Source organism: Oryzias latipes, chromosome 23 (assembly GCF_053564925.1).
Source record: "Oryzias latipes strain Hd-rR chromosome 23, Olatipes_Hd-rR_3.1".
NCBI classification, from domain to species: Eukaryota; Metazoa; Chordata; class Actinopteri; order Beloniformes; family Adrianichthyidae; genus Oryzias; species Oryzias latipes.
This window is the reverse complement of record NC_136259.1, coordinates 25,761,350-25,789,328: the sequence shown is the minus strand read 5'-3', so window position 1 is coordinate 25,789,328 and position 27,979 is coordinate 25,761,350. Positions and strand designations below refer to the sequence as shown.

Genomic DNA, 27,979 nt, shown 5'->3' with positions numbered 1-27,979 from the left:
TTTACCGCATTGGTTGATAGAGTAAATAAGTGCTTATAAATAATGTAATATCATTAAATGAACTAAACTGTTTGTTGGTGATCAGAGTTCTCAGCTCAAAGGTGTGCTGCGGTTGGAGCCTCACTATTTTTAGAGGCGTATATTCTGGGTTAGCATTGGTGCTTCTGCAGTGAGTCAGAGCCGCTGCTCCATGGAGGAAGTCTGGTTCAGTCAGACAGACGGGCAGGAAGAGAGACTCAGTGAGACGGGTCAGGAGAAAAGGGAGGAAAGGCCCGGCCCGAGGTCACACCAGCTTTAGTCGAGGATGGACACGACACGGACAAGAGACCAAAGGCACCAAACGGAACCCAATCTTGAAGGAAAAATCATCACTTTTTCTCCATAGGAAGGAAAATATTCATTCAAAAAGCTTTTTTTAAATTAATAAAGCAAAAACAGGAATACAGTTTCATTTTTTCTGTCTGGAAAAATTTCCGAACCCACTTTTGTACCTCAGGATTATGGTGGTGAGCGCTGCGCCTGAACATCTGGAGGAGCACAATGCTTAAATGTAAAGTTGTGGGTTTGTTCTTCGCACGGCTGCTGCTGCTACAGGTCAGTCTGAGCGTCAACACAAACATCTCAAAGTCTTCACGGGTTTCCGTTTCGAGTTTGTTTTCTTAAGCAAAAAATACTTAAACACTACAAAAAAGTTGATCTGTTTCTTAAAACAGATGAATAGGATTCCTGTGAGCTTTACAAATACATAGAAAGTCCAGAAATGAAAGTGTTGAACTGAACCTTGGTAGCTTTTTGTAACTGGAAATTGTTGGAGCAACGACAGTTTGTGTGGTTCAGAACTGGGAGCTGAAGACTTTGAAGCCCTCGCTCTGATCCGGTCGCTGGAAACCAACAGACGCACCGACATTAACGGCAGGTGCGAACAGAAAAAGGGTTCTGTTTCAGAACCATCCGGCCTTCTGGCTTCAGCTGGGAATCGGGCTTTAAACCGGCTCGCTAAAGGGGTTTAAGAAGTCTGTAGAAACATTCAGCAAGTCTTCATTCCTCTGTTGAAGGTTCAACAAACTGGTTTTGGGCCACCAAAGTGTAGGTTTGGTCTTCTTTTTGTTAAAAGCAAAACTCCATAATTCTCACCTGTGAAGCTTCTGAGAGAAGCTTCTGGTTAAACTCTGGTTTTTCTCACCGTTTGGCTTCAGGAATCTTTTTTTAGTAAAAACGTTTGAGACGCTGAAGTGAAGCCGTAGGTTTTGGTGTCTGGAGATCCAGATCTCTTTAGATCAGGGTTCAACCAGAGTTCGGTTCTTTTTACGAAAAGCCTCAAATCTGTTAAGTTGGTCTGAAACTTGGATGGTAGAAATTCAAAGACGTTGATCTGAAGTTTCTAGAAAATGCTTACTTTAATTGTAAACTGAAAAAAATAATGGAGAAATTCCAGGAATGTCTCATTTTCCCATAAAAGGTGAGAGTCAAAGCCGGATCAGTTACGTGAACGCGCTCGCCTTGGTACTTCCTGTCTCAGACCTCTAACGTTACAAACTTCAGATCAAATTCGGGAAATAATTTTATGATTTTGACAAATTTCGGTTAAAGTCTCCAGCAGACATTCAGTCCCACTTTTGAGTTGGAAAAGTAATGTTGGGGAAAAGTTCCTGTTATAGAGGTCAGTCTGAGTATTTATGGAGCTGAAAGGCGTTCCTCTGGTTTGCAGTGGAAAACCTAATCTGGAACGTCCCTTTGGTTTAGTGACATTCATGGCTTCACAGAAGCTTTTCCAGTCGTGTACTTTGACCCGTCAGAGTTCGGAGGCTTCAGGGCCGGACCGTCGCACTCGTCTGCGGTCTGATAGGATCACTTTTCTCTGGAGTAAACTGGTCCACTTGTTTCCCATAAAACAAGCAAAACTCTAGAAAATGTCAGATTCTGAAGAAAAAAGGAAAAGATTTCACGCGGATCTTTGAGGAACAATGCTCCAGCTAGGTCTTCTCAGACTGGAGGAAGCAGTTCTGGTTCCTCTAAACCTGCAGTGAAAACATGTCCACCTGCTTGGTTCAGGTTGATGCTTTAAGGTGTTTCTGCAGAAAAACAAACTCCTTCACTGACGTCTTCTGTTAAAAGTCAAAGAGCTGCAGGACTGAACTCACAGAAGAAACATTTCAGCTTTCTCCCCCAACATCGTTCCAGCTTTTTCTTGATTTTGTGTCCAAAGTTTTCTGGTCATCCAGGTAGAACTTCCTGGTTCCCCGAAACCTCAGAGCTTCACTTTTCACAGAAATATTCTCCCGTCTGTCGGCTGAGACGAAACGCTGTAAACGCAAACAGAATCTTCTGTGAAAACCTTTTCCAACAGGAAGGACCTTCCAGACTGAAGTGTTTCCTCTGAGGAGAGAAAGGAGGTTTGCTGCTTCCTTCATTGTCTCCTCAGCAGAGAAACAGCAGGAGCATCATTTCTGAGGGATTCTTTCAGAAAGCCCACAATGCTTTGCGCTCCCAAAACAGATGGTTTCGGACGAAAGCAGAGAATGATCAAAGCCGTTTACAGCAGACGTGCTGTACAGGTGACTTCCTGTTCGTCTTCCTCCAGTGTTTCTGGATGAACTGGCTTCACCTTTGCTCAGGTGTTCAGGCCATAGGTCTGTTTTCTGGAGTCACTCTTGTTCAGTTTTTAGGAGTTTCACATGAGTTCCATTTATTCCCTCTCCTGACTTTTAGCTGTGATCTCTGATCAGGAGGTTTGTGTGACAAAACCTGAAAGGAAAAGGAGATGGAAGACAGATGTTTGAAGAATTATGCCGAGTTTCATAATTCAAATAAATTGTCAGTATTTGTTTATTTTTTTGGGATTGCCTCCATGTTTTGTGCTTTAACTTCTTAAGACCCGAGCTAATATTTGAGCTAACCCTCAACTCACGTCGTAACAGAGCTCCAGTTAAGCCGAATGAACGAGTGTGATCTCCAAACGTGACCTCCTCGCATCAGGATGCCAGGTCTGAAGAGGTTAAAAAACGGTGGAATGTGGAGAAAAAAAGCCAGTGAGCCAGAACTGAAGCAGACTCTACTGATCCGGTCTGTAAGGAGAACTCACGGTTGGAACATTTATTGTGAAAAGCCATAATTTAGTGACCATTTTAATTCTAAATGTAATAAAAATATGACAGATCTAATTAATCTAAAGGACAAATTTGTTGATTTTGAATGTCCAGAGCAAACAAAAGTTTAGATCCAGAGCTGTGAGGTTCTCTATTGAAGTGAATGGAGCTTCAAACCAGCTTCAAGGAGGAAGTTCTCTGCTGCGTTTCTGACCGGCGTCGTAGCCGAGGAATCCACCTCCAAAAAGACCTTCCCTCACTGAAGTTTAGTGAAAGCCAAAGTAAAAATAAAAGTTCTCCCAGAACTGAAACTACTGAACGGCTGAGCCTCATGAAGGGTTTCTTTAGACGTTTCTTCTGACCTGCAGGCTGAACTTTCATCAGGCTGGAAACTGCAAAAACAGGGAAGCAGCTTCATTCCTGCTCCAGAAAACCATAGCGGCTCTGAGAAAACATTCCTATGGAGTCACTGAAGCTCTTTAAAGTGACTGAGATGTTGTCGTTTAACGGAAGAATGACGTTTGTGGGTGGATGTTCTCCGTAAGTCCAGAAGCAGAAAAAGAACGCTGGACGTAAGAAGGTAAAAAGGATTCAAGTTTAAACTTGTTTTTCGTAAAAAAAAAAAGGGATTTTCTTTTTGTGGAACATTGACTCTCTGTGGTGAATAGAACCGTCGCGGGTCTCCATGAAGTTTGGTAGAACAATGGGATAAAAGCGTGCCCCCCCGTGTTTTCTCTGTGGGTCTTCTGCCTGCAAGAGCTTGTTGTTTCCGCCTCTGAGGAAAACAGAAGGTGCACGTTTCCACTCAGAAAGTTCACCTTTGAGGAGAAGAAGTCTGATCCCCTGATGGGATCCTGATCTCCTGTTGGGATCCTGATTTTGACTTTTGTCTTCCTCTTTCAGGATGGGATCAGGGCATCTCCACCCGAGGACCACGCCGCCTCCCTCCCTTGCAGCATCTCCGTGTCTGAGGTCGTTTCCGGTCTGGATTCGGTTTCTGTGAGCGTGAGCACCGCCGGACTGAACTGCTCCTTCAACCTAACGGAGTCCAGAGGAGACGGTGCAGAGTGTCTAAAAATACAGGAAGCGGAGGAGGAGGTGGAGGGGAGAAGAAACCAGACAAGTGGAAGCAGGAGCAGCAGGAACATGTTCCTCTGCGTTCTAGATCACCTGGAGCCTGGAACCTCCTACCGGCTGCAGGTTGAGTCGCAGACGGACGCCGAGTCGGCAAACGTCACCGTGAACACCAGTAAGTGCTCGACTTTTATATGTATAAATGACTGTATTTTCTGCACTATAAGATGCACTTAATAACCTTAATTTTTTCCCAAAAAGTTCCCGTGCTCCTTATAATCTGGAGCGCCTTCTATACGGTTCAGTTCTGGTTGTGTTCACTGACGTCATTTTAGGATTGACACGGCGCTCTGTCAAAATGTCCGCCTGTTGCAAACAAGTTGGATGTTACTGTGGAAACGCTAATGTGTAGCGGTGTCAGGCAGTTTAATAACAAAGCTGGGAGTGTGCGTAATCACAGAAGTGTTGGTTGTAGCCGCATCCGGCTGTTACTTTGAACTTATCACGAACAAGGTTGGGAGTCGCAACAGGAGTCTTGAACACACCAACGTGGCTAATGTTTCTATCGTGGCTAACGTTACTGTGAAAACAAAGTCCGAATGGCGGACTTACCCCCGACTCTTTTGTCTTGCTTAATGTGCATTACATGTGACCAAAGTTCATAAGGTTCATTGACAGTACAACCTGTAATCCGGTGTGCCCTATAGTATGGAAAATACACGGATTACGTGTCTCTTTAATGAGAAGACGGGGCTGAAGTGACCCCTGCTCATTATAAAAGATTAAATCACAATAATCAAACGAAAGCATTTATATCACTTTATAAGCGAAGTTTGTGTTTTAGATTCTGTTATAAAAGGGAATGTTGATCTTTTTCCTTCAGTTTGTGTTACTGCAGTACCCATGACCACCAGGAGAACCCTCCTTTAAGAGTTAGTCTCACAAAATATTTTTTTTAATCTCACATTTTTAAACATTTGCCTGTGTGAAGATGTAAAACAAATCTGAGGTTAAGTGCTGTTGCCCCCCCTCCAGCTCTGTTTGAAGTGAACCAGCTTGAACCCCCCCCCCCACATTGTTCCTGGAGTATATTTTTGAGTCTCAGAGTTAATGTCTCCGTGCTTCCCTTCTCTGCGTTTCTGTGATTAGCTGCAGGAACCACAGCCCGGCTGAGGCCTGTCGATAGAGCTGCAGCCGTGCATGCTGTGTGTGTGTGTGTGTGTGTGTGTACACACTGGCAGGCCTCCAGAACAGAAGTCGGACCCTTGGCCAGTATTTCCATCGTGGGCAGAGCTCAGGGTTCAGACATTTCCTGCCTCCATTGTTTCTTTGTTCTGTGGGAAGCACAGGGAAAGGGTGTGTGTCTGTGTGAGTTTGTGTGACAATCGTGTGCATGTGTGTTGGGTTGGGAGGAAATGGAGAGTTGCTGCGCCCAGTCGATTCCTGACATAACCTTTCTGAGCGACACAAACACGCGGGCTGAAGCCGTGGCGGTTTCTTATCTGACCTTTGCTGCTCTGTTTGCATTCCAGCCGCTTGAGGTTCCACCAAAACCATGAAAACAGTCGGTCTGGACAAACATCAGACCGCGCAACGACCAAAGAAAGTGTGGCGTCTCGGCTAGCATTCAGTCCGAAAGTTCAGGTCTGGTTTATTCAGAAAGGGGGTGGGACCATCAGAGATCTACAGGAACTAAAGAGTGTAAAGGAAATGTCATAAGGTGATGCCACGGCTGAATCGGTGGTCTTAGTGAACACAAACATCTGTGAGTGTCTGTGGTGTTTCCACAGATTCTTCATGGTGGGGGCCTCCAGGCAGACTCACTCACTTATTACTGCCTTTAAACGTTTGGCCTCTGGTTTGGGAGTTTAAGCAGGAGCAGGAAATTGTTAGGTAAAACAACTTTCATAAGTGTTTAACCCATAGATTTTCTTGACTTGTCAATGAAACATTTTAACAGAGTTCCTCAAACAAGTTTCTCTGCATCTTAGTAGACTTTCACCCTGGTAGGTCTGGTCCTGCTCTGATCCAGGCCTGGTTTCCTTTGAAGGCCCTCTTGGTGCTGTGAAAGTGGTTTGGTTCAAACCGAAGAACTCTGGGAACAAGGATCTCTGGTGAACGCAGAGGCAGTTTCCTCAGACCAAAGGGAGAAGGTGCTGGAAGCTCTGTGTGATTAGCCACAGCGTGAATCTGAAGAGGCGGGAACCATTAAGAATTTGGAAATGCATGCTGGGTAAAGGTGGTGCAGTCAGGAACTACTTCAGGGATGTTAGAAGATGAGCAGCTTTTCGTCTGGCAGCGGTTTTTAAACACAGTTTCAAGCTGCTGCTGAAAATGTTCTCCTGTGTTCTGCTGCTCAGGACCGTCTCCTGTGGTGGGCCTGGCCGTGACCTCCAGGACCTGCACCAGCCTGGACCTGGGCTGGCAGGCCGGTCCAGGTCGGACGCAGCGCTTCAGACTGCAGCTGTGGGAGGGTTCAGCAAGTCCGGATCAGTCCAGTACGTCTGCATGTGGACGTGCACAAATGTTTTGTGAAGCTTTTAGTCCAATCAACGAGCTGCTCCAGGGTCATGTGACCTCACCGACTCACCTTTTCGTTCAAAGATCTGCTGAGAAACGAGGTGTTGGAAAGCACTGCCACACAGCACACGCTGTCACAGCTGACGCCTGGGCGCCGGTACAACGTCACCATGGTGACGGAGGCGGGATGGACGCAGAGCAGCAGCAGCAGCATCGAAGCACAGACAGGTGGAGAGCGATAGAGTTTGAAAAAAGACAAAAAAATGAAGGAAAACACTCACAGACGCAGTTCAGAGAGGAAATAAACTCTTTGTCTCTCCAGTGCCCTCTGCGGTTTCCAACATCACTGCAGTTAGCATCAACAGCACCAGCCTCTGGTTGTCATGGCAGCAGCCCAAAGGCGACGTGGACGAGCTCATCGTCCTCGTCTCTTCCAGCAGCGCAAACATCTGGGAAAAAACTCTGCATCCAAATGCCGTGGCTGTCTCCGTCGACCAGCTGACCCCCGGCTCGGCCTATCAGGTCGTAGTGAAGTCCAGGAGTGGCAGCCTGACAAACCAATCAGAAATTAGAATCACAAAAGGTGAGACCGCAAGACAAAAAGGCTCCCTGTTCTTTTGTGCCATCGTCACATCGTCGTTTTTGTCCTGCCTGCAGCTCCAGCGACAGCGTCCCTCCTCTCCTTGTCCCCGTCCTCCTCCGGCGGCCTCGTCCTCACCTGGCTGCCTCCTGTTGGTCACTGGGAGAACTACAGCCTTTCACTGTCCGACGGCTCCCAGCAGATATTTAGCACCTTTCTGGACAAGGGGGCGGTGAACTACAGCTTCCCTGGGACAAAGCTAATTCCTGGAAGGTCGTATAGAGCTGTGCTGACGGTGGAGAGCGGAGGACTGACGGCCGAAAGCAGCTGTGACGGACTCACAGGTCAGATCCACAGAGAAAGCCCACCTGGGTCCACGTACCGTACCAGGAAATGTTTATTCAGGAAGAAAGGGGTCAAAATGCACATGTGCTAGTAAACAGAAGAAGCCCCTCCCTGCTTGTCCAGTTTGAATACCATATGCTGAAAGTGCTATTAGCGCATTGTTGACGCGAGTCACATGCCCGCTAGAAACATAGCTGTAAACGTTACGGACATGCGCACACGTCTCTCTCTTTTTTTTTTTTAAAGGTTTTCTGTCATTTTTACCCACAATTCCTAGATTTAAAAAATTCTAAATCTCCCTGCAGCTCCCGCTGCGCCATTGGACCTCCACATTCGCCACTATGATGAGTCCTCGCTCAGCGCCATGTGGAGCCACGCCCCCTCCGGCTCACGCGACGGTTACCTGCTCACCATTCGTCATGGTAACGGAGTTTCCCTATGGGATGCATGAATGGTTCGTTGGTGTCCCTTCAGTCAGAGGTGGTCCCATCTGTCAATTGTCCCAGGTATGGTTACCGTGGATACCAGGGAGGTGGATCCTAACATGAGAGAGTGCACCTTCAATGTGCTGGTACCTGGGAGGTTGTACAACATCACTGTGGCGACCAGGAGCGGGAATCTGAGCGCCTCTGCGTGGGTGGAGGGCAGAACGGGTGAGTCGCCTGCAGGTGGTTGAGATTGAAGGATCCTGGCGCTGAGGCGGTTGGTCGTGTCTTTCAGTCCCGATGGAGTTACGGACCATCAACCTTAGGAGCTCAGGGGTCGATAGCCTTCAGGCTTCCTGGGAAAAACCTCCAGGTGACGTGGACTCCTTCAACCTGATCCTGCTGCAGGACAGGTGAGTCCACATCTTTTTTTCTGCTTTTCACAGAGTAAAAGGTTTTGTGATCCGTTTTTTTTCTTCTGCAGCTCTATGCTCCAGAACCACAGCGTTCCAGCTTCTTCATCATCTCTGCTGCTGACTGGACTGACGCCTGGCGCCCTCTACAGGCTGCAGGCAGCCTCCGTCAGCGGGGAGCTGCACTCCAAACCCGCTGGCCTGGAGGCTCGGACAGGTGCTTCCAGACTCTCTGCAGGAGAAAAAAACTCTTTCGTGAAAAAAACTGACAAACAAAAGTTGGACTTGATTCAGGATCTGCGGACTCGCAAAGCCACACACTTATATAATAACGCTGCCGGATCGTCGGGCAGTGGGGCTCATATTGTGTCAATGCGAGATTCCCATGAAGAACTTTCCCATCCAAAACAATCAGACCCAAAACAGGAAAAGATCAGCGAGGCGCTGAGGAATGTTCACACTAAACACCACGTCTGAGCGGCGTCCTGAAGAGGCGGAGCTCCACAACAACAGACAGAAAACAGGGATTCTGATCCTTTTTACACTAAAGCACTTCTATGAATAAGCTGAAATAAAGTACAAAAGGACAATAATAGACTCAAAAAAAAGAGGTTTTAATCCTTTCTGGTATTCTGAGAAGAATTTAAGTACATTCATTTAAACTAAATCCAAACAGAAAAACCACAGTATGGTAAATGTGAGGCCTGAAAGGTGTGGGGGGGTTCAGATTGGAGGGACCGCGGCGCTCCTCGCAGTGGCGGTACTGAAAGTGAGCGATAACATCAGGCGAAACAATGGCAGCAAGGCCACAGAAGAAAGTCTGCAGACTTCCTGTGCACACACGGTTTTCTGAGGACATTCCAGCTTCCTCTGGCTGTTCAGAACAACCTGCAGCCTTTTTATGCTGCCACTGTTTTACACAAGACGACCAAGAACATCAATCAGGAAACTCCAACCAATCCAGAACTCTGCTTGCTTGGGTTCTGACATGGACCGAAATAAAGTAGACCGCTACTTTCCAGTGGCTGCATGTCCGCCAGAAGGCGGTCTTTAAAGTTCTGTTGCTGGTTTAGAAAGCTTTGAACGACTTCTGAGGTTCTTCTGTTATCAGACACGATTGTGTTTTTCCACGGGTTGTGGAAAAACACAACCCGTCCCAAAAACAGAAGAACCAAGAAGTCCGTTAAAACAGACTTTGAAGGTTACTGAACTAAAGCTTTGAAGGGTTTAGCATTAAAATACATGATTGACACCAGCTAGACGTCTCCAGTCATCTGGATCCAGTCTTTGGCCAGTTGCTAGACTCCAAATCCAACACGGAGGGAGGCGCTGCATTCAGCTTCATGCTCCACAGATGTGGAACAGACTTCCAGAAAGCCTTAGATCAGCTGAAACAGTTCATTTAAATCCAGGTTAAAGGCTCACCTGTTCCCAGCTGAATTTGATTACATCTGTGCCGTGACTTTCAGCTGAACTTCAGTTCATTTGAACTTTCCTCACATTTTTATTTTAATTATCACTTCTATCCTCATTTCTGTCCAGCATCTGCACTGAAGCAGCAGATCGTTTTCACTAATCACCTTTTTAGGGAAAATAAAAAAAGCCCCAAAATGACCACACACCGTGCACCCGGGGCAAATGACCCGGCAGCAGAAATGATCACATCGAAAATCTACACAGACACAAGTTTAACTGAACTTTTACAATAATTATGGGATGGCCACAGGACCTACAGCTTCGAGGCTTTTCCGTGGCAAGGTGTAAAATTTGTAGATTTTCGCAATTTTCTACAATGTGGGAAAAGAAGAATTTAGTTTAAGCCATGTTCATATCTCACACAGACGCCACCAGGGTTAAGTCTTGTTGACCTTTGACAACAAAGAGGAGGCCACCATCTTGAATCCTCCTCCAAAAAGAAATCACCTGTAGGTCCACCTACAACTCTAAACTTCTCCCAGGGATATCAAGCAATCGTCTCCCGACTCCTGGAGAATCGCTGTGAAATGTAATACGTGAATCCGCGGCTCAAACTCTACAGATACAACATGACAATGTTAGGATTGTGACCGTGGTTAACGAAAAACTTCAGGTGCCAAGGAAATCCAAAAGGCTAATTGTGCAGATTCTTCCAAAAATGACATAGACCAGGTGACCAAAACATTAAATGGTTGCTATGGAGATAAAACCAACAAAAAAGCTGCCATTTTGACAAAAAAAAAAAACTTTTTTATGAATTTGTCACATGGTGCTCTGGGCAGAGTGACGGGTCAAAAGGAGGCGGGGCCGAACAACGGCGCAAGCAGCCTTGATTCTATTAAATCTTTAAATGTTTTATGCAAAGCCCTTTGAAGTTCCCCACTTCCTGTGATACAAACACCAGTGCACTCAGACACTCACAAAAAAAGCTGATCGTCCTTATATTAGGATTGTGTTCAATTGTTCTTTTTAGATAGACTCCACCCACCTGCCAGCGCTGATTACATACCTGTATCTGGGATGTTCTTTTTGCAGCTCCAGCGTCCGTCTCTGACGTGACTGTTTCTAACAGAGGAAGGTCAGATGCTCTCCAGGTGTCGTGGCATCCAGCGGTCGGCCTGGTCAACAGCTACCTCGTCAGGCTTAAAGACGGACAGCGCGGCATGCACATCCTCGCCGTGTCTAGCTCCTCGCCGCCCGAGTGCTCTTTCAGCTCGCTGGTCGCCGGGCGCCTGTACTCTGTGGTCATAGTGACGAGAAGTGGCAGCTTGGAAAACACTACGGTGGTGAAGGCTCGAACACGTAAATACCAGCAGGATGCTCAGACCCTTTTTAAAAAAACGTTTGTGTTGAGTTGGCCGCTCATCGTTTTCCACTCGTCCTGCAGAACCTGCGACTGTGCAGAACCCAACAGCGGTCCACTCGGCCAGAGAAGACTACCTGAAGGTGTGTAAGATCTATACCTGAAACAGATTCCTGCTGCTGTGGCCTCTTGGGCGGACGCCTCAGCCACAAATAAAGACAAATCTGGTTTTAGAACGCTTTCAAAGGTCAAATTGAATCTTTCTGGCTCAAATCTTTAAAATACATCAGCTGTTTTATCTCAACAAACATCAGTGAAATCATAGTCAAACTTTAGGATGTGCTCATCATTTTTTCCACCTCCGACTCCGTAAAACTGTTTTTCTGATTTTATTCTTTTAGAATGTCCTGTGACAGCCAAACCACAATAACATTTAATGTTTACATATTTAAAGGAAATAAAAGCTACGTTGTTGCATTTTTACAACGTTTATCCAGAAGTGCCACAGAAGGAAGGAAAGCAGTAAAAACGTGATGTGTTTGGAAAAAGAAAACAAAAAACAAGTGGGCCCAATTCCAAACCAGGAGGAACTACAAAAAGAATTGCACTGACGGAAACGATGTTCTCAGGTGTACTGGCGCCACGCGGCTGGAGATCTGGATCATTACGTGGTTCTGATCCACTACAACCACAGCATGCTGCAGAACAAGAGCGTCTCAGCTGGACACAACGAGTGCGCCTTTTCATCGCTGACGCCGGGGAGACTTTACAGCGTAACCGTGGAAACCTGGAGCGGAGACTTCGTCAGCAGCATCTCCACGGACGGTCGAACTCGTGAGTCAGAGTAAAAAAAAATCTTTTTTTTTTCAAATTCAGGTTCTGTTTTCATGGTATCAATGTCTTTTCAGTCCCAGCAGCTGTAGGCAACCTGTCGCTAGGCAACGCAGGAACGACTTATCTGAATGTTACCTGGAGCCCCGCCCCCGGAGACGTGGATCACTATGAGGTACTGTTCAACTCCTTCTGTTCCGGATCACATCTCTTCAGACATCTGAGTTTTCACGCTGTGGGTTCAGGTCACGCTGCTCTTCAATGACACGCGGGTTTTCCCCCCCATCACGCTGGGCAGGGAGCTGCGGCATCACCTGCTCACCGCTCTCACGCCGGGCCGCCTTTATAAGGTGGTGGTGTCCACGTTCAGCGGGCCGCATCAGACGGCGCAGTTTACTGAGGGACGAACAGGTAAGAGGCTCGGAGGACGGACTCCCAAACTGGATCAAGAGCTCGGGAAGAAATCCGGATCCTTTTTCTGCTCCGCAGTTCCCAGCTCTGTACAGAACCTGCAAATGGTTCCCCAGCCTGGTCGCTCGGACTCTGTCGCGGGGCTGTTGGTGTCCTGGACGCCCGGAGGGGGAGATCTAGACGTGTACTTGGTGACTCTGTCAAACCAGGTGAGCTGAGATCACTGGAACAACGTTACCAGTAATCTTCTAGATGTTTCAGAGACTATGTTTGATGATGGAAACCTCAAAGTGTGTAAATCTCTGCCTGACTGAACGTTAAATTAAGAATTTAAATGAGAGTAAAAATATTCTTCTTATTCTGACAAGAACTTGATTTATGATCACTTTCACAGAGACCAGACTAAACAGTATTTGATAGTGAACCTTTACAAACCCCCTTGGGGGGCATTTCAAAGGGGGGGGGGGCACACTGAGCATTAGCTTGTAGTTTAGTTTGTAAATAAGGAGGGGCCTGAAAGTGACCCCTGCCGGCCTGAAGTCATGTATCTTTTCACATTGATTCTTGCATTTAGGATGGCGCCTCCATCGACATCCGCCCCGTCCCCAAATACGTCTCCACTCTGGACTATTTAGAACTGATCCCAGGCCAGGTGTACAGCGTCACTGTCCAATCACGCAGTGGGAAACTGACCAATGACAGCTCTAGGTCGGGCCGAACAGGTAAGACGGCGGGTTGGATCTGAAATTGCGAGGTTTTAGCCCGGATTTGAACGGAGAACTTGTGACGTGCAGCTCCAGCCGGAGTCACGGCGCTGCAGGCCGACAACGGCCACACCGCGCACAGCCTGACGGTCAGCTGGGAGCGGCCGGTGGGCGTGTTCGACTCCTACACCCTGCACCTTTTGGATGAAGCTGGCGTCACTCTGATCAATCAGTCGATCTCAGCAGAGAAACGCAGCAAACAGCTGGAGGGTCTGACCTCTGGGAAGTGGTACCGCGTGACGGTGGTGACACTGAGCGGCGGCGTCCCGTCACTGAACGCTGCTGTGGCAGAAGGGCAGACACGTGAGTCACCGCTTCATCTGGAGGGAAGGATGCTCATGGTTACTTTGGAACTCAGATCTTTTTTTGTCCTCCAGGTCCGGCTGCTGTGAGCAACCTGACCGTCACAGCGGTCAACACCTCATCGCTCAGCTTCTCGTGGCGACCCTCCGCCGGCCTCGTCGACCTCTACGACCTGTCGCTCTTCAGCGTCTTGGAGTCGACTGGCAGCCAAAGGCCTGCAGAGGGCAGGAAGGAGCATCAGCAGGTAGGACGCCAATCCTGAAGGCTGATGAGAACGTGCAGAGCTTTGCGTCTTCATCCTGGCGTGTGCCGTCAGGCTGCAGGGGAGCTGCTGGACCTGCAGAAGGTCAGTCCGGCTGTGCACAGCTGCGTCTTCTCCGGTCTGCAAGCGGGAAGTCTGTACAGACTGCAGGTGGTGAGCTGGAGCCGCCGCATGAGCAGCGACTCATCGGTGCTCGCCAGAACAGGTCAGTCCAGACTTGGTCCTTTACGTACGGGTAGATTTGGGTTCATTTGATTTCATCTTCTTTCTCTCCTCCACAGTCCCATCTCCGGTTTCGTCTCTTCAGATTCAAAGTTCAAAACAGACGGACAGACTGACGGTTGTCTGGCAGCCGGGCGGCGGCAGCTGGAGCAGCTACCAGGTACAGCCGGATATTTTATAAAAAGGGAGGTCATAAAATCCCTGAAAGTCCTCTTTCCTTCTGGCAAATCTAAAAATAAATCTAAACGGTCTCCTCTAAAAACACAAAGATGTGGCCCCACACCGAGCAAGTACCAAACCGACTCGGAAACGCAACAAACCTGGACCGTTGACAGCTAATCCAAAGTACACGTTGTTGAACGGCGCGGAAAAACTAGGCTGAAAACTTCACCAAGCATTCAACTCTAAGAGATGTTTTGGTTGCTGTTTGTGACGCTTGTTTAGGTGGTTCTGTACGACGCCTATGGCGCCACTTTGGGAGCTCAGATGCTGGGGGCGGAGCACAGAAGCCAACCCTTCTCTGGGCTGATCCCTGGTAGGCTGTATCGTGCTGAGGTCATCACACACAGCGGAGATATGACCAATAACGTCTCAGCCTTTGGACGCACGAGTAAGAGCAAGAAAATGCATAGAAAATTTAATTTAATTTAGCCTTAGGCTAAATGATTTTTTTTTACAGGTCCAGAACCACCCACCCACCTGTCAGTCAAACAAGGCCCAACCAATGACACGATTGAGCTGTCGTGGGCGGGTCCGCTCGCTGGAGACTTCACAGACTTCAGTCTTCAGTGGGAGCCTCCAGAACAGCTGAGGGTCTCAAAGAGCCATCCGACCGGCAGCACTGTAGGCGGGATGTTTCCAGGCCGACAGTACAACTTTACCCTGATGACGGTCAGTGGGGGCGGGGCCAAAGGCAGTCCCATCGCCATGAGTCAACCAATCCAGAGGAGCATAAGAACAAGTAGGTGGAAAGCAGTGTGAGGGTTTCTCCTTAAAGTAAATATAGTTCAGATGTTTGTGATGTCATGTTCATCTTCGTCACTGATTTTAATTTAACAGTACTTATTGTAGCTCAGCCAATGGTAAAAATCACCCTTTTGGAAGTTTTTCTTATCTTTTTTTTTTTTTTTGGAAAAACATCTGGACTCTGACAAACCTGTTAATATAAAGTAAATCCAGACTCACAGCTGCTGTTAATCTGCTGTTTCTGTCTCCACCAGATGGCAGCAGAGCAAAGAGGAGAATTTTTAAGTTATAAATCTATGGATCCATTTTTCATCAGGATCTGTCAGTCTGTGAGGTTTTGGCTGCACAGATCAACTCCTCATCAGAAGAAATTAATATGTATAGTGAACCTCTTTGTTCCAATCTGAGGGGAGAGTAGATCATAAAAACCAAAAACAAAATTGATTTAAACCAATGTTGGAAAAGTAATGAGCAAAAAGGCTGAGAAGAGTTTAAGATGACTCCTGGAATCAGTTTCAATCTTTAGATTACAGAGAGAGAATTGTTTTCTGGTCACCAGTCTAACCTTCCTCCCTCCTCTTCCTCCAGGTCCGACTCCTCTAAAGTCCCTCCACTGCTTCCCTCTCTCCTCCTCCTCCCTCTCCTGCTCCTGGACTCCTCCCACCGCTGACTTTGACTCCTATGAGGTCGAGAGTCGTCGCTACGATGACGGTTACCTGGTGTCGGCCCTGAGGCTGGCAGGGGGCGTCACCGCGGTAACGCTGGGAAACCTGGAGGCCTTCAGGAAATACTCTGTGACGATCAGAGTTTCTTCGGCCGGGCAGACGAGCCCACCGACGACGCACACCACCGTCACCATGATTGACCGTGAGTCCCTTCAGTCAGCTTTGTCTGGAAACTGGAAGAAACTTTTAGTCAGAGGGGGCGGTCCAATTTTTGTTGTAGTTTCAGATTTTGTAAAAACTGAAGGTCTTCAGTCCAATCCATTTAGCAGATTATCATCAGAATTGCTGGCTCAGACCGGTGTGTCATCGGCATAAATGTTTCCTAAAAGAAACAAGCAACAAAGAAGAACTGGCTTTAGACCAATGTCCATTCACTTATTACACACTTTTGTCATCTCATGCTTATGCTGAAGGGAATAAAAGATTTAAAATAAAAACACCAAAACAAAGTTTCAGAATTTTACTGATGATTGTGGTTCGTATATTGATCCAGAATTTGTGCAAAAAAAAAAAAAAAACCATTAGGGATCAGAGGACAAATATGAGACTTTTAAATGCATCAGATATAATAAGCTCCATCAGACAGACTGTTGGGCTGGACTTGTTCTTCAGCTCTGGTTCTGTTTAAAAGAACCAGAGGACTTAATTTTCCCAGAATCCCTAAGAGTCCCACAACGCCTTGACACTTTAAAAAAAAGTCTTAAAGACCTTCCTTTTTAATAACTGTTGTTATTGCTGCTTCATAATGCAGCGCTCTGAGATTTTTTTTCTAAATGTAAAGCGCTTTATTTCTAAATAAAATTTATTATTATTAATTTTTAATAATCCCAGAATTATTACCCGGTGTCATCTTGAATTAGGCATTTCTATAAAACTTGAACAGAGAGGATAATATATAAAAACAAAGTGAGGTTTGAAGAAAGTTAGCTGTTTGGGACTAAACTTCCCTCTGAAGTCACATTCCTTCTTTCTGCCCTTAAAAAAAAGTCACGGTGACCCAAAATTCTTTAACAACCTTTTTATTTATCTTCTTTGCTCGCCTTGGCTCAAGTCTCCCTCTTCCAGCCACGCTCTGCCAGCATGAATCGTAAATCATTTTGACACAAGGACGCTGAAAACGAGAGAATAAAAAAAACACCCGGCTTCGAGAGACTCCCCAGATGAGCTGTTGATCTGAAGAAGTGTGTGCGTGTCGTCCAACGCTGATCCAGACAGTCCAAAGGTTTAAAAACGACATTAATGAGGTCTAACAAACACTGCAGACATTTTTACTGCATTTCTACAAAGGTTTTAGAGGGTAAAACAAAGTTTCTATCTTGAATGAACAGAGGATCCTTGTAGCCCTCCTGTTTCCCCCCTCTGAACAAGAACCCCCCTCAGCAGTTAATGTTCTACAGGAAGTTAGCAGGTTTGGTGAAAAAAACTGCCTGCAGGATTCTCAAAGCAGGAATAGTTTTACTCCAAATTCATGTGTTCACAAATCGCCCTCTGTTCCTGCTCACGTGCCAGAGGAGGCGTGTCTGGTCCGTGCACAGTGAGCCAATACAGGGACAGAATTGGACTGGATTATCCAATCAGAGGACATGTGCGCGGCGGCGGGGCATCACAAAGAATGACATGAAAGAATGAAATAGGAGTTTATATCATATAAAAGTATTAAAATTGGTGTTTTGAACTAACCTAATGGTAAATGCTAACATAAACATGAAAGTATTAACTGTTTCGGTATATATCTTTCTGTCCCATAGGGGGCGCACTTCCTGCATACAATCTAAAGTTTAAAACACTTTTGTGGGCTTCATTTCTGTTCGATTGACAGTCAGTATAACCTATAGAACCTCTCCACAGGTCCTCCGGTCCCGCCCCCCACCGTGCGCGTCAACGAAAGGTCGTCCAAAGTGACGTCATCCTCCATCTTGTTCCGCTTCAACTGCTCCTGGTTCAGCGACTCCAACGGAGCCATCCGATACTTTGCCGTGATTGTGGCCGAGTCCGAGAGTATGAGCTCACACACACACACACACACACACACACGTGTACACAAATAAATAACACACTAATGGTTACACGCAAATTATCTAAAGAATCTAAAACAAATGAGGTGAATCTAGAAGAAAAGTTGAAGAAATAAAATAAAGATTGTTGTTAAAAAGAACAAATAAAAAGAAGAAGCAGTTTTTCAGAAAAATGTGATGATTTTCTATTCTAGTCATCTAAAAATGTGTCTTAACTTTTTCCTCTAAACCTGCAGCAGTTTTTAAAGGATTGTTTATTGAATCTCATGTAATTTTGGTCCAGAGATAAAACAATGTTCTCATTTAATGTTTTAGACTGAGATTGCTTGAACATTGTTGAAGCTAATGATAGCTCCATCTCTTCCTGAGATGAGCTCATTTTAATTTGAAGGTTTACCATTTTTGTGAGGCTGGAGGCAGAAACTCATAAGCAGAATGATCCAAAGCTCTAGCTGTCACTCAACCGTCTGTTTCCTCCAACAGCCACAGAATTGGTGCAGCCGGAGCAGCGCCACCCTCTGCCCTCCTACCGCCACTACATCAGCAACTCCTCCATCAGAGCGTATCAGACCTCCTTTTTTCAGAGCCGCTGTCCGCAGGACGCCGACTCCACAGCTGGACAGGTAGCAGATCTACAGATGTTCGTGGAAAACGTCTCAGAACAAGTCCTTTGTTCTAAATGTTTTTTTTTGGGTTAAGGAAAAAGGTGTTTTTTGTAAATATTAAAAAAAAACTACCTGATCAGGTGGTGGAGTTACACTTGGGTGCAGGAGGGGACCGGCTGGGCGGAGCCTGTGATCATTACGAGGACGACCTCTACCTGAGCGACAGCTACGGTGAATTCTGCGACGGTCCGCTAAGACCAAAGACCTCCTACAGGTGAAGGGATTGAACACAGACTGCTGCAGTGATGAGGACAGCCGTGTCAGACCCGTGTCTGTGTGCGTGTGCACAGGTTGAGCGTGCGAGCCTTCACCAAACTGTTTGACGAGAACCACAGGGAGGTCGGCGAGCCGCTCTTCTCGGACACATACCTGTCCACGCCTCTGAAGACTCACGCCGGTGAGAGGAAGACCTGCAGACCGGTAACCTTCGACCCTCCAGAAAAGGTTCCCGTGCGTTGGTCTAATGCCTGTTCTCCATCAGAGCCTCTAGGTGGCGTGGTGGAGGGCTTGAGCGCTGGAATGTTCCTCATCGGGATGATGGTGGCCGTCGTGTCTCTGCTGGTTTACCGGCAAAGGCTCCGCAAAGTGTGAGGACTCTCAAAAACAACCAACTGAAGGACATCTTCATTCAGAGCAAATTCCAAACAGCTGACAAAACGACTCAAATCGTTAACCCCGACGGGAAACGGGCTGAAGCCCCGCCTCCCACAGTTTGAAACGTTTTAAAGACGCAGTTGGTCCAAACTGAATTTCTTTGATCAGAAAATAATTCACACCGACTGTTCTCCATTGTTGGAAGCTCATGAAATGTTTAACGTTATCTTCATTTTCAGAATAACAGACAAACATAAATTCCAATCAGCTATTTTGAAAAACATTTCTGACAAAGAGGTTTGAAGTTCAAAACTTTCAGTTTGATTAAATAAAGTCAGCTTCTTTTAAATGGTTTAACTTTATCAGCTAAAAAAAAATAATCAAAGAGTTAGGGAGGAAAACAACTGAATTTAGAGTAATGGGGTTTGTTTATGTAGATTTGTCATTAATGAACTGAAATTCATCAGCAGTTTTGAGCTGTAACGCGTTCGTCTGGGTGTGCAGGGCTGTGCAGGAGAACCCGGTGGTGAGGATGAGCATGTGGAAAGAGGTTCCTGCCTCAGGACTGTACATGGGCGTGAGGAGGTGAGAGTCCCCGTCTGTCAAAGTTGATGTCTTTTTTTAGATACTGGAATTTCGTCCGTTCGAGTTCGATGTTTTCTTTGTGTTCACCTTGTGTTTGATGTTCTCTAAAATTGTAGAATTCCTCCGGGGTCACCTCCTTGTGTTGATTCTTCTTTTTATATTCTCTTCCCCCTGAAGTCCGTCCATTTTTATTTAGAGCGTTTATAAATGTGAAGTTTTATTAATAAAGACTCCCCTTTGCTTTCTCTCCTGCAGTAACCGGCGCGTCACCAGGTGAGTTCAGTTCCCCTAAGCTCGAGCAGCTGGTGATGCTCGGCGTTGACGGTTTCTTGTGTTCAGCCCCATCAAAGCCTGCCACTTCGAGTCCCACCTGGCCAAGCTGCAAGCCGACTCCAACTACTTGCTGTCTGAGGAGTTTGAGGTAACTTCACAGCAGCGTGACCTCCTGGCAGAAACACACACCTGTTCTCACCATGAGCTCCTATGCAGGATCTGAAGGACGTGGGTCGGAACCAGACGATGGACGTGGCCAGGCTGCCGGAGAACCGCGGAAAGAACCGCTACAACAACATCCTGCCGTGTAAGAGCATCCATCCCAGAAACCAGAGTGAAAATCACTGAGGATCTTTAATTAACAGACAGAAGCTGTTCCCATGGCAACGCCGCAGGTCCAGCTTTGAAGTGATAAAAATATTAATTAGTGCACAACTCAGCATGGAAGGGATATTCTTAACTGCAGCAGAAAAATTCTGCTCAAACGAGTGAATTTAAACCACTTTTTTTTATTTACTTATTTAGAAACGCGATATGAAAAGGAACCAGCTGTTCAGTTTTTAGGGGATTCAAAAGGGTCAATAAAATGCTCTGTCTACAGCGTCAGGAGTTAAGGCAGACAGAAACGCATTATAATGCAGTCAAATGTGTTTGCAAAAATAAAACCTGCAGATTTCTTTTTTGGGCTTTTAAAATCTAAAGTCATAGATGAGCAACAAAAATCTGAGTTTAAAAAAAAAAAGTTACTCTCTTTATATCATGAAAAGTATTTAAAAATCAACACAGTAGGAAAAATATACATGTGGCATTTATCCGATTCATTTGGGCGTGGCTACTTCATGGAGGAGACTTAGCCCCGCCTTTGATACAAACCAGGCAGTAATTTATGTTGCAGTACCTCCAAAGGCCACCAGAGACTAGTGGCAGAAAGGAGCAATTTCTTCTAGAGTACCGGTAACCCTTTATTACTGGTACCGTCACCGGCAACAGCAAAATGCACGCTCTTTGAACTACTGTGACGCTTCGACCATTTATGAAACAAACATAAATCTGATGGTGTTGGACGGAGCATAAAGCCGTAAACCTGCTCTTCTCTTTGACAGAATCAGCTGTTTTACATTGATTGCGTCAAAAACATCTCTACTGTAAAGTGTTGCACATCAGCTCAGGGCTGTTTTTCTCAGCTTCAGTTTGTCAGAATTGCATAAACGTTTGAAAAGTTACGAGAAATTAAAGAATGCGAACACTGAAGCTAAAAGTCTAGTGGTAAAAGGTTGAACATGGATTAAAAACTCAGATTTAGCGCAATAAATGAACATTTGTTTAGTCTGGTTTTAACTATCTTTTTGAGGTTTATTTCTAAGTCAACAGGGGGAGGGACTTTTTAATTCAGTCGTTTAGATCAGTGTTTTTCAACCAGTGTGGAGATGGTCAAGTGTGCCGTGGGAAATTGCCCTCATTAATCATTAACTGATCTAAAAACATTTTCCTTTTCCAGGAAATCAGCTCTTTGTTCATCCAAACAGGCCCTGATAAAACACTGAGTAGTTAGGAATATAAAAGATCTTAAAATTACTTTTTCTTTGTGTTTATTTAATTCTATTAAAGACATTTTGATAAGAATGACGGTACCGCGATTTACCTGCAGCTATGACAGTTTGCGAAAAAAAGTTTAACTGTCTCCGCCAATCATTCTTGAAGGCTTAATCACATGTCATCAGTCTGACCAATCAGAAGTGCCTAAAGTCTTCACTTCCTTGTTCTTAATTCTGCTGATAAAGTCTCTCAGTTCCAACAGAAATACCAGCTAAAGCTCGTCTTTAGCGGTGTAGCTTTCCACAGAGTCCGGTGTCAGACCGTGGAACAAGTGAACAAAACAATGAAGCTCAGAGACGCGAGTCTTTCTGCAAGTTTTTGGCAGTTTTACACTACATCTCCCATGATGCATTGGCTTAAAGGGACAGCGCACAATGAGTTGTCCTTGTGAAACGTTTTGAAACCACAACAAACAGTTTCTAAATTTTCTAATTTAACTTTCACCTCATCTGTTAGAAAAAACAGCCGCAACTTCCTGCTTTTTCTGCCACAATTATCACAAAAATGCACGTGAGATTGCGGGGGGGGGCTGTCGATCAATACAGATCATGAATTTCTGGTTTTTTTTTTTTTTTTTTTTTTGTCGAGGTTAAAGTGTGCCGTGGTTCAAAAAAGGTTGAAAAACACTGGTTTAGATTGTAATAAGGCCAAACCTTTAAGGTTTTTTTGATTGGCAGGTGGGTTAACAAGCAGGGGTTCAGATTTTACTCTGTCCCACCTGTCTTCTGGGTGGAGTATACTATGTTTTTATTTCTCTGGTGGAGACACAAAAACCTCCACAGATCAATGTTTGACCTAAAATTATATGTTCTTGTTTTGTTTTCGAATTTGAATAGATATTTTTTCCAGATTAAGGAAGCAGTGTGCAAAGAAATCCTTTGGGTTTTGTTGTGCAAAACTAACTTCAACAGAACCCTACAAAAGAATGTTTTTAGGAACAGAAGCAGTCTGCAGTTCATGTGGGTTTAAATGAAGACAGTAGGTGGAACTGGAGCCAGATCTCCATTAGGAGGTCATGCATCTGCAGCAGCTCCATAATTCCCCGTGGAGCAGAAACATGCCTTCCTGCAGAGAAAGATCTCTCACTGAATGTTTGTGCTTCCAGACGATTCCACCAGGTTAAAGCTGTCCTACCTGGAAGACGACCCCTGCTCTGACTTCATCAACGCCAGCTACATACCTGTACGAGCACACACTTCACACACAGCAGATCTACACACACGGTACCAACACCTCTGTGTTTTCAGGGGAACAACTACCGCAGGGAGTACATCGCCACCCAAGGGCCGCTGCCTGGCACCAAAGACGATTTCTGGCGGATGGTGTGGGAGCACAATGTCTACAACATCGTCATGGTGACGCAGTGTGTGGAGAAAGGACGGGTGAGGATCTGACGCTTTTTCAGTGAATCTTGACATTTTTACAACAATCTTAGTTTATGGTCAGATTTCATCGTCTGACAGGTGTGATGACATCATCCGGCACTTTTTCATACAAACAGGGACCCTCCTTTCAGAATAAAACCTAAATCACCGGGTGAAAAAGACAGGCCCTGAACTTGCTTGCTTTTAAGTCTCCAGCTCAGAGGCTGATGTGTTTCTGGACCTCACCTCCAGGTCAAGTGTGATCAGTACTGGCCTGCAGACACAGAGCCGCTGTACTACGGTGACCTGGTCATCCAGATGCTGTCGGAGTCCGTCCTGCCCGAGTGGACCATCCGAGAATTCAAGGTCATCTCGGTACGCAGGCTGAAGGTCAAAAACCATTCTTAAGCAAATTGGACTGATCATCAGTGGTGTTACCATGGAAACAAGCACTTCAAGTAAATCTTCCGCAGTTCTCTAATGACATAACCTTCCATCCCATCAGGAGAGCAGCTGCAGTTACCCTCGGATGCTGCGTCACTTCCACTACACCGTGTGGCCAGATCACGGAGTCCCAGAGACCACTCAGTCTCTGATCCAGTTCGTCAGAACCGTTCGGGACTATGTGGACCGATCACCAAGTACTGGAGCTACCGTGGTGCATTGCAGGTGAGGCCTCCACACGAGTCAGTTTCCCATCCTCTGCGGTTCGAGCCTGACCCGGGTCTCTCTGCATCAGTGCTGGAGTGGGGCGCACAGGAACCTTCATTGCCTTGGACCGCGTTCTGCAGCAGCTGGACTCCAAAGGAACCATTGACCTTTATGGCATCGTGTTTGATCTACGGCTGCACCGGCAGCACATGGTGCAGACTGAGGTAGGCCACCCTTCAGTTCTGACCATTCACGCAAAGTCAGAATTGTGAATCCGGAACTGCTGGCGTTTGCGTTTCAGTGTCAGTACGCCTTCCTGCATCAGTGCGTCCGGGATGTCCTGAGAGCCCGCAAGCATCGCAGCGAGCAGGAGAACCCTCTGTACCCCATCTACGAGAACTTCAACCCCCAGTTGTGCCGCGGTGAGTCCAACGTTAGAACCAAGAATCAGAGGCGGGGGTTCACACACAACATGCAGCAGAAGTAATGCCACAGATTTAACTGTTGATAGTTGTCATTTAAAGAAGAGAAAATCCTAAAATATATTTCCCAAAAGACTATAATTTATATTTAATCTCTGAGATTAACAAACATGTTTTTTTAAACCAAAAATCTGATCATATTTCAAAGAATAAAATAACCTTTTAAAATATTTTTTTTCACATTTGAAAAGTAAAAAAAAAAAAAAAAATTGAACTCACAACGGATATTAATTAACATAAACTGGACCTAAACGTAATTCACCTTATGACTGGCTCCAGAATACACTTTCTGCATATAAATCATAAAAATCGCTTTACAAACTAAACTATTTATATTACAAGTCTTAGTTAAGTATTACCACTATAGATTTTTGTATACTTTTTACAGAGAAAAAACTCACTATACGGCTAACATTATGCAGTCAGGACCATAAATATTTGGACAGAGACACATTCTTTCTAATTTAGTTTCTGTACATTACCATAGTGAATTCTAAATAAAACTACTCAGATGCCATTGAAGTGCAGACTTTCAGCTTTTATTCCATGGGTTGAACAAAAAGATTGTATAAAAATGTGAAACACTAAAACATTTTTTAAACACAATCCCTTCATTTCATGGGCTCATCAGTAATTGGACAAATGAAATAACTGAAAACAAAATGCTCATTCCTAATATTTGGTTGAAAAGCGTTTGTTGGCAATGACAGCCGGAAGTCTTGAACTCATGGACATCACCAGATGCTGGTTTTCTCCTTTTGAATGCTCTGCCAGGCCTTTACTGCAGCTGCTTTCAGTTGCTGTTTGTTTGTGGGCCTTTCTGTCTGAAGTTTAGTCTTCAACAAGTGAAATGCTGCTCAATTGGGTTAAGATCAGGTGACTGACTTGGCCATTCAAGAATATTCCACTTCTTTGCTTAAATAAACTCCTGAGTTGCTTTGGCTGTATGTTTTGGGTCGTTGTCCATCTGTATTATGAAACGCCGTCCAATCAGTTTGGCTGCATTCACCTGGATCTGCGCAGACAGAGCTGCATTCACCTGGATCTGTGCAGACAGTCTGTCTCTGAACACCTCAGAATTCATTGGGCTGCTTCTGTCCTGTGTCACGTCATCAATAAACACTAGTGTCCCAGTGCCACTAGCAGCCATGCACGCCCAGACCATCACACTGCCTCCACCGTGTTTTACTGATGATGGAGTGTGCTTTAGATCAGGAGCTTCTCCACGCCTTCTCCATACTTTTCTCTTGCCATCATTCTGGTAAAGGTTGATTTTGGTTTCATCTGTCCAAAGAATGTTTTTCCAGAACTTTTTGAGATGCTTTTTAGCAAAGTCCAATCTAGCCTTCCTGTTCTTGAGGCTTATGAGTGGCTTGCATCTTGCAGTGTTCCCTCTGGATCTACTTTCATGCAGTCTTCTTTTGATGGTAGACTTGGATATTGATCCGCCTCCCTCCTGGAGAGTGTTGTTCACTTGGTTGGCTGTTGTGAACGGGTTCCTCTTCACCATGGAAATAATTCTGCCATCATCCACCACTGTTGTCTTCCGTGGACGTCCAGGTCTTTTTGTGTTGCTGAGTTCACCAGTGCTTTCTTTCTTTCTCAGGATGTACCACACTGATGATTTTGCCTCTCCTACTGTAGCAGTTTCTGGCATGTTTTTTTTCCCTGTTTTCTCAGCTTAATGATGACTCATTTCACCTGCATGGAGAGCTCCTTTGACATGCAGCACAGACAACAACGCATGTTGTCTGTTTACAGCAAAATCTTTAAAATGCAAGCATGAGTCCTCTAATCAACTCCAGGCCTTTTATATGCTTCACTCATGATGACATAACAAGGGAATTGTCCACACCTGCCCATGCAATTGCATGGAAGTCATTTGTCCAATTACTTACCAGCCCATGAAATGAAAGGGTTTGTGTTTAAAAAATGCTTTAGTTTTTCACATTTTTATGCAATCTTTTTGTTCAACCCATGGAATAAAGGCTGAAAGTCTGCACTTCAATGGCATCTGAGTTTTTTTATTTAGAATTCACTGTGGTAATGTACAGAAACTAAATTAGAAAGAATGTCTCTCTGTCCAAATATTTATGGTTCTGACTGTACATGTCAGTCTTCTTGGCACACCTATAACAGACCAGTGTATCGTATAAAGCTTTAAAAACTAACATTAAAATATAAATAAAAATCAAAGATGAAGAGAAAAAAAACGTCAAATAAAATTGCTCAATTGGAACCAGTGGAAAGTGTTTATTAGGAAGCTCTGAGGAGAAAAGCAGCTTTCTGTGGTATGCAAGTATTATGTAAATTACGCCATAGTAATAGCCAGGTCAGCCCTGCCTTAAGCCCCGCTATTATAAAAAAGAAAAAAACAGTGGCTGTGTCTGAATTCCCTCACTGATCACCGGTTAGTTCACTATATTGGGCTTCTGCCTTTTTTTCTGGGTGTCTGAATCTACAATTCCAATATCCAGTGTCCCAGAAATCTACCCCCCCCCCCCCTTTCTATAATCACCCTCTAGTCACGTTTAAGTCAAATTTTAATTTGGTGGCAGCTAAAACGTACAACAGCAGAAGTGGATTTGAGGCCTTCAGAGACTCTGAACAACTTAAAGTGAATTTAAAGTCCAAAACAATCCTTAAATGAGTTCTAACATCTGTGTTTCTCCTCAGATGTAATGTTTTCTGGACGCTGAAGAGGCCTGACCTTCATCTGATGCAACTCTACTTTTCAGACGTTTAGTGACAGCAGCTCTAACTTTCATCAAACTTCCTGAGTGAGCAGAAATCCTTAAGGCCTTAGATTTACACAAATCTGTTGCACTGCAGACATCCTCACGGCCACTCGATTGATGCTGAACAGATAATAGAAAAGTCAGGAACATAAATCAGGAACATAAATCAGCCAAAGGAACTGAGGAACCGATAACCAAAGCTGTTCCTGCAATCAAAGATTTCAAGTATTTTTCTAAGGAATAAAGAGTTGATTGTACCCAGAGATCTCTGTCCTTGTCCACACCTAATCAGTCTGCTGCTCAGATCAATGCAGCACAGATACAGATTTTTTCCTTCAGGATTGTTCTCATTTGTTTGCATTCTGGGCCAGAAATGTCTAACTTTGTTGTGTTTTTTTTTTAACAGATAAAACAAACTGCATTAAGTATCCATTAATCTAAGGCCTAAGAACCTAAAGATTCCCAAAGAACCCAAATAGAGCAATTTTGTGCTCCCAGTTTAACTGGGAATACATTGAAATTAAAGTTGGAGTTGAGATCATTGTGGTGTTTTTGCAATACTTTTCTCAACCAGTCAGCAGAAACTTCATATAAACCCCCAAAAAAACTTTTTCAGAAGCACTGGCTTAGTTTTTTTCTGCACATTTAGAAAGAAAAAAACCTCAACCTGACAGTGAAGAGACAAGGTTTTGTTGGATTTCATGGATCTCTAACCTGTTTTTCTGATTGTAGCATCTTCTCCCCTCAGTTTGTTCTCACTTCAACATATAAGCTGATTATTTAAAGTGACACACAGTGCTGTATGTAAATATAGATTTAATACACTTTTGCATTACAACAAATGTATGTCTGTCAGGTATGTTAATGCTGTTTTATTTCCTGTTTTAGTTGAAAATTCCTACTTTGTAAAAGTTGAAAGACTAAAAGCTTTGTTGTAATTTTCCTAAACTGTAAGGTTTAGAGCACATATTTATCTATGTCACCTCGTGATTTTGGATTTGAACTCATTTTGAAAGACTAAAAACTTTATATCAGCTTCTGATTAGTTTGGACTGAAAACTAGCTTTTTAGAAGTTTAAATATTTGTTTTTACTGTTATTTAAATTAATTAAAAGCTGTAAAAAAAAAATTTAATTCACAACCTTCAGCCCTGACTTTATTTTCTATCATCAGGCCCTCAAACTGTTTTTAAATCTGCTGTCAATCTGCAAAGTGGAAAATAAAGTTTAATTTGGAATTTACCGTCGTGCTCCGACTCTTGCTGATTTAAAAAATAAACCCCAAAAGATTATCAGAGGTATGATTTAAAC

The 27,979-nt window shown here is 44.8% G+C and overlaps 1 protein-coding gene and 2 long non-coding RNA genes across 4 annotated transcripts; 1 reads left to right on the top strand and 2 right to left on the bottom strand.

The window, feature by feature from the left end:
- Positions 1–238: 238 nt before the first annotated feature.
- Positions 239–27,911, top strand: ptprb (protein tyrosine phosphatase receptor type b). Of its 2 annotated transcripts, none has more exons than XM_011491336.4 (40): positions 239–594; positions 3,990–4,335; positions 6,521–6,658; positions 6,765–6,908; positions 7,003–7,263; positions 7,338–7,604; positions 7,911–8,027; positions 8,112–8,258; positions 8,326–8,443; positions 8,515–8,660; positions 10,955–11,221; positions 11,307–11,365; positions 11,852–12,056; positions 12,131–12,228; positions 12,299–12,464; positions 12,543–12,673; positions 13,039–13,186; positions 13,259–13,531; positions 13,606–13,775; positions 13,848–13,998; positions 14,075–14,175; positions 14,460–14,625; positions 14,695–14,976; positions 15,570–15,848; positions 17,555–17,704; positions 18,205–18,344; positions 18,467–18,600; positions 18,677–18,783; positions 18,868–18,973; positions 19,485–19,565; positions 19,821–19,838; positions 19,905–19,986; positions 20,055–20,145; positions 22,540–22,616; positions 22,682–22,816; positions 23,051–23,173; positions 23,304–23,467; positions 23,538–23,673; positions 23,751–23,871; positions 26,608–27,911. In XM_011491336.4, exons 1-40 carry the CDS (start codon positions 541–543, stop codon positions 26,628–26,630), a joined length of 5,922 nt encoding a protein of 1,973 aa, XP_011489638.1. In that variant the 5' UTR covers positions 239–540; the 3' UTR covers positions 26,631–27,911. The 2 variants fall into 2 exon arrangements, with proteins under 2 accessions (XP_011489638.1, XP_011489637.1); XM_011491335.4 differs by having other exon boundaries at positions 23,051–23,188.
- On the bottom strand, positions 5,791–6,889 carry LOC144989417 (uncharacterized). Its single transcript, XR_013653568.1, has 2 exons — positions 6,751–6,889; positions 5,791–6,664 (listed from the first exon to the last, which is right to left on the bottom strand). It is a non-coding gene; the product is annotated as an uncharacterized LOC144989417 (long non-coding RNA).
- On the bottom strand, positions 15,844–18,599 carry LOC144989415 (uncharacterized). The gene is made up of 3 exons (XR_013653566.1): positions 18,459–18,599; positions 16,722–18,353; positions 15,844–16,028 (listed from the first exon to the last, which is right to left on the bottom strand). It is a non-coding gene; the product is annotated as an uncharacterized LOC144989415 (long non-coding RNA).
- Positions 27,912–27,979: the final 68 nt, after the last annotated feature.

Excerpts from the sequence above, each read along its gene's own strand:
- ptprb (XM_011491335.4), top strand. The coding sequence starts at position 541 with ATGCTTAAATGTAAAGTTGTGGGTTTGTTCTTCGCACGGCTGCTGCTG. Across the intron at positions 13,999-14,074 it reads ATCGGTGCTCGCCAGAACAG|TCCCATCTCCGGTTTCGTCT; the intron begins GTCAGTCCAGAC and ends TCTCCTCCACAG. Across the intron at positions 23,872-26,607 it reads CAACCCCCAGTTGTGCCGCG|ATGTAATGTTTTCTGGACGC; the intron begins GTGAGTCCAACG and ends GTTTCTCCTCAG.